Raw genomic sequence first — 11,100 nt, forward strand, 5'->3', positions numbered from 1 at the left:
AAGTCTTATGAGGAGCGGCTGAGGGAACTGGGTTGTTGAGCCTGGAGAAGAGGAGGCTGAGGGGAGACCTCATCGCTCTCTACAACTACCTGAAAGGAGGTTGTAGCGAGGTGGGTGTCGGTCTCTTCTCCCAAGTAACTAGCGATAGGACGAGAAGAAACTGCCTCAAGTTGCGCCAGGGGAGGTTGAGATTGGACGTGAGGAAAAATGTCTTTACTGAAAGAGTGGTGAAACATTGGAAGAGGCTGCCCAGGGAAGTGGTTGAGTCCCCATCCCTGGAGGTATTTAAAAGACGTGTGGATGAGGGTCTTAGGGACATGGTTTAGTGGGCATGGTGGTGTTGGGTTGACGGTTGGACTCGATGATCTTAGAGGTCTTTTCCAACCTTAATGATTCTATGATTCTATTCTATAAGTTGCATAGAAAGTCCCACTTTAACTGAGTAGTTTCACCACCAATTGCCAATCAATCTACATTTCTGACACTGATACAGGTTTTTAACCAAAGATATGCAGATGATGTTAAGGGACTAGAAAGTCACTACAAACATCAATTTTACTGAAAAAAAATCCCCAGAAATTAGGTTAGGAAAAAAAAAGATGAGGTATTGAGAGAGGGTTAGAAAAGTCAGATTAGAGGCAGATAAGAATATCAAGAAAATCTTAAATGCTGCCATGTAACAAACAGGTAAAAAATTATTACTTTAATTAATCAAAACTCACACCACTTAGTAGTGTCCAATCTAAAGCCCGTTTGACTGTTCAGAATGTGGTGTCATAATCCCTCCCTGCACACACTTTTTTTAGGACTGTCCTTTATACCAAATCCCCCGAGTATTGTATCCTGTTCACCAACTTCTTCCTCAAGGAGGCAGAACTGTCCTTCTCACAGGTTTTTTTGTCATTACTGAACACCTGGCTGTTCTCCTAATGTCTAAATTAAGTACTTAAAGTCATGGCATAAACTGATAAATAAATTAGGTAAATTTATTAATTTCAAACACGCAGTGTGTACTCTAGCTACCCTAACAATTAATGACTGAATCTGCTTTTTCTCAAACACAAGTATCATATTCTTCTGAAACATCAAACAAACACCAAACTTACTTTTTCTGGAGAGTCTAATTTTTACATGTTCCGCCAATCTGCTAAGCCTTTTGTACCCTGTATATGCCAAACTTAGATAGCAACCACCCTGCAGGTGCGATAGTTCTGTTGCACTTCAGGAAGGCCAAGGTAAAGGCCAATAATATATCCATGTGCCACTACTTACTAGTAGAAGAGAAGGGGTAACAATGTAGCAAAAATTTAATATGGTTTGAGCCTTGAAAAAGAGAGGAGGAACAATGGATCATGTTAAAGTCTTTTCAGTATGTACAAGCGGTAGCACTTTAAATATGAGGATACTGCCAATGTGCATTAACGGGCATTACTGCTTTTAAAGTATACTTTTTCTATGCATTGTATTCTCAATCTTGGAAGAGGAACACAAGATGCTGGTGTAGCTGTATCCAAAGAAAGGACTGCATCAACATAGTTATACCAGAAACAAATACCTTTAACCAATATTTAGGCTATGGTTGCTTGAGGAATGCTTTTCTGATATGTAGTGCTTGGCTACAGTATCCATACAGAGCTCCTCGTAGGGATGCTGCTGTGCTGACAAAGTTGAGCTTCCCATTTGCTGTAAGAAAATCTGAAATAGGTCTCAGTAATAAAAGTGCCATTTAGCTTCCACTCAAGATTTCTGCTATGTCTGTCAAGGATCATACACCTTGACAAGCCTGACCTGCCAGCAAATCTATGGTGGCAGAAATCTGTAATGGAGAAATAGCTTTTCACTGGTTCACAAAAAGCTAAGCAGATTAGGCCTAACATTGACGTCTGCTATGGTTTGGGGTTTTTTTGCTTTTTGTTTTTTTTTTTCCTTTTAAAGGTCATTTTTTGGCATTTGTATTAAGAAAGATTCTGCATCACTCCTTTCCTCTGTTTTAACTCCCGCAGTCTGCAGTACCATTTCAGCATTAGGAAGCCCAAGCTGTACAAAAGACTCAAATAAACAAGGCTTCAATATGACTATATGGAGGGGAGAAGAGGGAGAGGGAGGGATTTTTAACTATTTAGTTTTATGCAGGATAAATGAACTCCATCATCAACTCCTCTTTCTGAACACATTTTGCAAGGAGAAGGGGGGAAAAAATATAAAATTTATGCAGTTTCATTTTTAGATGAGTTTAAATTACATCTCTTTCATTTTATTCATTGTATTTCACGCAGCAGTCCATTATTCTCTTACGTACAAATAAGACTAGTTTTCCCTTGCAGTGAGGTTGCAGTAGATGAATCAAACGTTCTGACACATAAACTACTGGCGTTCACCTATTCCAGGTAAACAGAAAAAGGAATTATGAAATCCTTGTTTGATCCTAAAAATGTAAAGCAGCAGTTTACTTAATCTACAAACAAATAACTGTTTTGTATTTGTGCACAACAGCATTTTTACAATACAATATATAGGGAATGTTACAAATATGATCAAGTCTTTCTCTACCAAAGGAAGGCTGCATTCATTCTAGGCTAAAATAGATCCATGCCTGACTTCAAATTTGAAATCATGTCTCTCTTAAAAAAAAAAAAATCCCAAACCTCTTAGATCTGAGCTAAACCCTTTAGTGCTTCATATTACAAATCCTTCCATAGAGTCATGTATTTCTTAATCTTTTTAATTCTTCAGTAAACTCATTTGAACCACAGCTGAGTGCTCATTCCAGTGCTGGGTATAATCCTCCCCACCATTCAGACAGTTGGCACATGCTTCACACAGTCCTTCATCTTTCAAATTACCCCTCTGAGACAGAAATTATCCCATCTTCTACAGAGCATCATACATTTTGCAAAGTGAATGAATGCACAGTATTCACATTTAGCATACATGGCCAGTCTTTCTTTGAAATGCCTGACAATTTTTGCTTCCTTCGATGAAGTTTGCATCTTGTTCTTTCCCTCCTGTGTAGTCTCTTGTATTTTTGGACCCAGTCCTTTTACCTTTGCTGTATCAAAAGACTGGGGATAGTAGCTGTTTGATGCAGCAGAGTAAACATGCATCAATTGTTTTCAACCATAATTATGATCAGGTAATAACCTGCTATAAAAATGCTAAGTTCACTGTTCCAGGATAGAATGAAAATTTCCCATTCCCCTCGTTAGTTACTCACAGGAGGTCCTGGTGGCCCCGGTTTTCCTGGGAGGCCTGGTTTGCCTCGTCTTCCCTGGAAACAAAAAAAGAACAACAGACGTTTATAAATGTTACAGCTAGTGACTGATTTGGAGTAAGAATTTTCTTTAAAAGAAAGATTTATTGCCTTGCTTATTATCAAAAAGTTCAAAAACTGTCCAAAAGAATACTCTGTATCAGTCACGGCAATGCTATCCAATTCTAGTAATTTTAGGATTGTTTTTAATAATTATGACAAACAGTATATTTGCATCACTGTAACATTTACTTTCACGTTTTAAAGCTATGTCTCAAATGTGAGTGCACATTGATAGGGCTATAAACAGAGCATCTTGATGAGGTGTAAAATACAATAAAAAATTGTATTTTATCTGAATATACCAGAGCTTGGGATGTTAAACTGTGCTGCAGTGGTCACCCTGACTTGCACAGTAAGTACGTATGTGCAATATAACCCAATTAACAAACACCCATACCCTTCTTCTCCAGGATGTGAGAACAAGCAGAAAAGTCAGAAATTTCTTTGCAAAACCAATTCACCTTCCTTATGCAATTACTACTGTCTGTGTATATATTGCAAATGCAACATCATTTGCATTAAAACTTAAGGTCCATAAAAGTCTACTTAAGTTAACGCAAGACTTTCCACTCGTAGTCCAAAAAAAATGCACATGTAATTATTACAATTTTTTACTACAGAACTCGATTGAACAACTGCTGTTTTCACACATGCTTTTTTTAGGAAGATCAACATAAAAATGGAAGTAATTTACAGTCATTTACAACTTTATTGCCAAGCTGAAATCTTATGCACATTTTTTAGAAACAACAGCTGAGAACAACAAATACATAGGTGTGATGGTAAAAAAAAAAGTATTATATCCATAAAGACTAAACTTTTCCCTTGCATATGGCAAACGTAAATTAACAAAAAGCATTAGGGGGACGTCCTGGTGAAGCCTTGGCTTAAGAACTTAAAAAATGAAAATGCTTGCTGACAGCTCACAATTAACACATAGGGGTATTTCTGTAAGCTATGATCCCTAATTCTAGGTGTGATGGTAAAAAAAAAAGTATTATATCCATAAAGACTAAACTTTTCCCTTGCATATGGCAAACGTAAATTAACAAAAAGCATTAGGGGGACGTCCTGGTGAAGCCTTGGCTTAAGAACTTAAAAAATGAAAATGCTTGCTGACAGCTCACAATTAACACATAGGGGTATTTCTGTAAGCTATGATCCCTAATTCTAAGCCTGCTTCTGTGTTTTATCAAATGATGATCTCACACAAACTGCAGAAGTAATCTAAGGAACGGCGACTGAAATCTCAGCTTTGCTCTTTACAGGTGAGAGCCCTGATCTGTAGGGAACGACTCTCACGCTCTACCTCTCATTAATCTTGATCTATGCTGAGGGGAAACAAGATGATGACAGTAAGGATGGAAAATCCCTCTTCCTCACACCGTGCAGCTCACCAGGGTAACCTCTTGCCTAGATGCCAGAGACTCTCCTGAGAAGCAGGAGGTAGGGATTCGGAGCCCTTCAAGTTGAAGAAAGAACCGAACAAGGGTTGTGGGGACGTGTTTCATCCACCGGGCTGTGCCACACGACATGCACCCTGCCACCACAGTTTTATGAAGGTCCTCGGTCAGTCAGTGTGTTTTAAGGGCAACATGAAAAAAAAACCCATCTCAGCATATTTGGAGTGCCAAATTCCTGGGTCTTAACTAGCTGAGACATATGTTATGTGCTGAGCTGTTTAATCCCGCCAGTACTCGCACATGCCGGGTTGTAACTGGGGCAGCTCAGAGTAAATTTTCAGAACCAAAATATGGTACTAGGTGCCTATATTGGGCTCAAGGCTATACTGCCCCTTACAACCCTCCCCCAGCATGTCCTCTGCTGTGTTGGTAACACTGTCCACGCAGCCCTGTGACTAGCCAGAGCTGGGAACTCATCCAGGCTAAGGATGGCCCACAAAAAAGTAGAGTTGTTTTTGACTTTGATCGGTTCATTGATGCAGTTCACTGGGCAACCGAGTAGCTTGCCTGGCCTGACAGAGGGCACGGTACTGGGAAAGGCACACATGCACAAGAAAAGGGGGCTGCTGTTAACTAGATCCAGACTTTTGGACTGATCTCTACTTCAGTAATACAGATGGAAACTAGTATTTCCTGACTTTTTTGAAAAACAGTAAACTTTCCTTAGCAAGTATGAAAACCAGATTGAGAGGTAATGATGTAAGTAATAAACAAAGATAAATTGCTTCATACTTTTTAAATAGTCCCTCTGAGCTATAATGATCTATACTGTTGACTTCTTGAAGCACCTTCCTTTTCCTGTTTGGACTTATTTAAAGTATCCTGAGGATGACACTTAAAATCTCAGCAGTCTAAACAAAGTATCAAGGAAGTGTCAGGGGGAAGAAGGCAGGGCTTTGACTAGCAGACACAGCTGTGAACGAGGTGTTAATTACACAGGAAAACATGGAATATGTTGGGAAGGCAATTTTATCTCTATTTACAAGATGAGCTAAAATGTGATTTATGACATACTGCAAAGTCAAAACTTGACAAACTTTCTGAAAAATCAGTTATAAAAAAAATAAAAATTGGGGTTAGTTATTTTTCACTGTCATTTATTAATTACCAGAACACTTACCCGGTGAAACACAGAAGAAACACCTGCCCTACCTTTTATCCAATCATTATATTATTAGTCATTATACTATGTGCCATGTGTACAAAAAACCTGTAGAACAATCACACAGATTGGTATAAAGCATCAGCTTTTTCTAGAGGAACAAAAGTCCTTTTTTTTCCTACATGCACCCTGCTAAACTCTCTGATAATTTAATTTTAACACAGAAATACGTAAACACTACCTTTCAGCAATGCCTTTCAGATACAGAGATTTAAATGTTAGGGATACACACAGCTCCACCTACTTGCCAGCACTCCTGCTTCTCTATGACTTCCCACCATCAGTATGGAAAAAATTAAAATATATAGTATAGTAAGAGTGTAAGTAGAGAAAAGTAGTTTATGTTTTTGTTTAGGATAATTAAAACAATTAGAAGAGTATTTTTGATAAGCTCATTATGGCCTTGCCTTGAGCAGACCATGAGCCAGACTGAGACTAAATATTTACGGTTTGATTCTGAGTCTTCCTTCTAGCAAGAAAGAAGAAGTGAAAAACATCTTGGTGCCCTCTGGTTCGTTGAGTGGGCTTAGCGGAGAGCCACAGTTCCCATCTCCTGTTCAGAAGCAGGTCTTGGCAGCCCTGTGAGAGCTGCACTCGCTGCCGTAGTGCTGTGCGTGGGGCAGGCAGCTGGCACAGGATGCCCATTACCTTCATTTAGTTGAGTTCACTGAGCAAATATTGGGGTTATAAAACCCCTCAAAATATAAATAAATATTCTAGGCATCACATACTTCAACTAAATAAAAAATGCAATACCACCTACACTAACTTAAAAAAGATAAGTGGCGTCAACAAGTTGTCTAATGCTACTTAGAATATTATCTAAAGAAAAGAAAACCAAAACAATTGCTGGTTATTTCCTTTGTGCTGCATACATTTTTGTCGGCAATCCATGTGATAAGAAGTTGTCTAAATGTTACTGATATTGCAACCTGTGCCCTTGACTCATGAAATGCCTGCCCTCAACTAATTTGGACAGTCAGCTACTTTCCTCTTTTCCACAGGACAAACTTCAGCTACAACACACACAAATCATTCAAATAACGACTGCTTGGTTAGGGGCAAAAAAGATAAAATATTAAAAAAAAAATAAATGAGAAATTACATGCTTCAGCAAACCCCAGCTGAGTGCCTAGATGAAGTACACAGTCAACTGCACTCTTTATTCCTCTCTTCCTTCGCCCCTTCTGTTAATCAAAATGACTTGACGAGCTTTGCCTTACATTAGATGTAAAGCTGTTCAGAAGAGAGGCTCTGTGCATCTTTCCATAAGCTTGTGCCCTGATTCTGACTGCCGCCCCTGGGCACGGCTGCAGGTCCAACACACAATGCAAGAATTCAAAGTCTATATTGTAACCCCCTGCTGTACCATGTTGCATCCATCTATTCGCATATCTCTAACTACGGAAGAGTAAGATCGCTAATCCTAGTGTCTAAAAATAAGCTGCGGATTATTTTAGGATAAAATCGAGCAGAGTTATGTAGGAATGCTGACATGATTTATGGAAATAATAATTTAAAGAACCCACACTTGAGTACGAAGGGAAAAGTTCTTAGAATAAGCCCGTGTGAATTTTCAAGGGATGCTGCTAATTAGCAGTTCCTGAAATACATCATCACATTTCAAAACAGGAACTAGTTCTAGAGAAAGTAGGAAGCTGGGCTTTAAAGTCTTAACTACTGTAGTTATTATGCAAGATTAATGATGCTTATGTAACTCTTTTGCCAAGCTAAACTAAGATTCTCTTGATTAATCCTCAAAACCAGACTGACAAAGGGACAGATACACCCGAAGCAGGAGGCACGTGGAAAGTAAAGACCCTCGTCTCAGAGTGCCCAACCGATGGACACCCCGTCAGCCCCTTGGGCACTTAAATGCAGCCATGCGAGTGGAGCTCTGGGCAGTTAAAAAACTGTTTCTCCAGATACCCAAAGCTGCCACCAAGCAGCCAGACAAGTCCCAGTGCCCACGCTAATTCAGAGTACAGAAAAGACGCTTTCCTTTGTCTCAGTCCTCTAAGCTGATACGCCTAGTCCATATAAACTTCCCAGTTTTCCCTCTCTGTCTGTAGTCACAACCCTGTGCTCCTGGCAGCTCACCTGGAGCTTGCAGAGCTCCAACCAACTCTAACCCAGGGGAAACCCAGCCCAGCCCAAAGCTGGTGACAGTCCTCTGCTCCATGGGTTACCAGAAAAAATTTGCCAGACTGCCGTTTTAGGGGAATGAAGGCAGACATCACATGGCAGTATCAGTAAGAAAGCCAGTTCAAGAGCTAATTGGAAACAGAAGATTAGAATTAATCACAAAAATCAGAGCGATCACCCATCCAACCCAGTTACACAACAGTGTGCATCTACCGATCGGTTGTGGGACAGGGGAAGGTTCTCCAGGATCCAAATCAACTATTAGACAGTTCACAAAGTGAAAATTACAAACCTACAACAAATGCACAGCCTGAATACAGTTATTATTTTCCATCATGCATTTAGTCAAAAATTTGGTAATATCTAAAGAGGGCTTTGACATTTAACCACCTGACTGCAGAACTGCTGTTAGTAAGAGTTTGCTCATTAACTTTGGTAGTGTCACAATTGCACAAGTTTTTTTTAATCCTTAGAAATCTTATAGTTTGGATATTCTCTTTCCTAAATTGGAAATCTATGTTGCAGTCAATGAAACCTTTTTAACCTCAGTAATACAAAGTTAGGACTTGAATGTACAATTCCTTCTTCAATCCTATTAACCCTGGCCTTGAGGATGTATTATGGTAACCAGTGTATTACAAATTAACGTCTGTATTAAATGTTAAACCTGAATAAACTCACGGGAAATAAGGCCAGAAGGCAAGAAGTTAAGCCGTTTGCAGAAAACAAGTGAAAGTCTGCCCCTCACATCCCACTAAAGCCTTTCACAGAAACACAGCTCACAGAAGAACAGAGCACACAGACCCTAATCCCCTATTTTGGAAAGGAAGTCACTAGGGAGTTCCTCGCTAATGCAGAAGCATTCCTGCACTCAACCTTGGATCTCTAATTTTAGGAATGAGTTCCAATAAACTCTACTTTCTTCATTTTTGTATTAATAAAATGGTAAAAGGGAGCACCTAGCCAGACTACATAATATTATTCAAATCTATTTAACAAACATCAAAAAAAGTCCTTAAACAGGCATAGCAGTGCCAAGAAATGAAATGCCACAACCTATTCTGCCAACAAATCCCTACACAAAATCCATCACAATTTTTCAAGCGTATTCACAAAAGTGCATTTTAAATTCAAAATCACTTGCAGAAGTATTTTTCAACTACATTTAGATATTTTTATAATGAACACCTTAATTTTCAATTATGAGAAATAATTTCCTATTATCTCATGTTGCTATACCTTTTGCTAAGAGACATGAAAAGAAATATTGATAATAGAGTATTTGGAAGGGACCCTGAAAATTCTAAATGAGATCTTAAAAGTGAAATAATTTCTGCTATTCCATTAAAAGTTAGATTTTAATTTTTTCAATGGAAAATAACACAGAAATTAAAAAATAATAGAACTATTTTCTAATTGACAAATCTGTCTTCTACATTCTAAATTACAACCTTTTTCATCTCATTTTTAAATGCCAAAGTGGGAAAAATACATTTTTTTTTTTAAGCTGTATTTTTAAGCTGTATCCTACGTTACTGGTTATTTACTCTGCTTTTAAGATAGAGACATTCTGGTAGAAAAACTGAAAATTATCTCTCTCTCTTTCACATTAACCATTTTTAGATTGTTAAATACCCGAGTGAAGGAATGTACAGCACTCCAACTTAAAGATAAAATCAGACTGGAGCTTTGCATACTTAAAAACAACTTACATCAAAGTCAAGAAGGACTGAGAAGATTAAAAGAGATTCCAAAACTCCAGAGCTGTAGCTGTGAAAAATACTGTTTGCTCTGTGCCAGGAGCCTGACCTACTATGCAGTAATTATCATAGCTCTGTAAAGCTTGTTTTACAATTGGTTGAGTACAACATTTACTCATTGAACTAGAAAACAAATTATGTCAAAGAAATATTTAAGTTCTATAAACCAGATAAATGCAACCTGAATTTAAATTAATTTTGATGTCACTCTAAATAATTATGTTAAGAAAATCTAACAGCTCCCCACCCATTTATTTATTTAGGAAGATTTTCCACTGTGTCACAATAATTTTATTCGTGCTTGATTAGAAAAACTTGTAATCTTGGAGAGTAAATTGATTATTAACATAAGGCAAGTGTTGCAATTTCACAAGGTCCCTCCAAACACATAATTTTAGTGAAATCAATGCGGAAACACTAGATAGGACAACCCAAAGGACTCTCAGTTTTATGAGGTGTTTATTACTAAGATAATTCTAAAATAACCTCCTCTTCAGTGAAGTATTTGGTATTATAAACACAACAATTGGAAATAAGGAAGTAGTTTCAAAAATATTTACTTCAAGACACCTGCAACTTCCCAAGGAATAGTGAGTCAAGAATACGGCTATGGTATCGTAGAAAGATTTGTCAATGTTTGAACTGAATTCATCACTGGAACCAGGGAAACCACCACAGTGGAGAATCAGTCTGTTTAATACACATGAAACATTTCCAAAAATCCTATTAATCCATAAAAATGAAGTTGTTGGCAGCTATGCTGAGAATAAGCTAGAGCTATTTAAATAAAAAGATACAGAATCATCTGGGTTGGAAGGGACCTCTTGAGATGATCTAGTACAATCCCCCTCCTCAAGCAGGATCAATTGTCCAGGACTGTGTCTACTCAACTTTTGAATATCTCCACCTATGGAGACTCCACAACCTCTCTGGGCAACTTGTATCAGTTTTCAGAATCATAGAATAGTTTGGGTTGGAAGGGACCTCTAAAGGTCATCTAGTCCAACCCCCCTGCTGTGGGCAGGGACATCTTCAACTAGATCAGGTTGCTCAGAGCCCCGTCCAACCTGACCTTGAAGGTTTCCAGGGATGGGGCATCATCCACCACCTCTCTGGGCAACCTGTTCTAGTGCTTCACCACCCTCAGTGTAAAAAATTGTTTCCTTATATCTAGTCTAAATCTACCCCCCTTTAGTTTAAAGCCATTCCCCCTTGTCCTGTCGCAACAGGCCCTGCTAAAAAGTTTGCCGCCATCTT

The 11,100-nt window shown here is 38.5% G+C and overlaps 1 protein-coding gene across 1 annotated transcript in view; it reads right to left on the bottom strand.

The window, feature by feature from the left end:
• Nucleotides 1-11,100, bottom strand: part of COL19A1 (collagen type XIX alpha 1 chain) — a 204,223-nt gene that overhangs the window by 63,413 nt on the left and 129,710 nt on the right. The window contains exon 16 of the mRNA XM_019471129.1: nucleotides 3,215-3,268. Coding sequence (XP_019326674.1) covers nucleotides 3,215-3,268 — 54 coding nt within the window. The remainder of the gene's footprint in view (nucleotides 1-3,214; nucleotides 3,269-11,100) is intronic.

Source organism: Aptenodytes forsteri, unplaced genomic scaffold (assembly GCF_000699145.1).
Source record: "Aptenodytes forsteri isolate BGI_AS27 unplaced genomic scaffold, ASM69914v1 Scaffold256, whole genome shotgun sequence".
NCBI lineage: Eukaryota > Metazoa > Chordata > Aves > Sphenisciformes > Spheniscidae > Aptenodytes > Aptenodytes forsteri.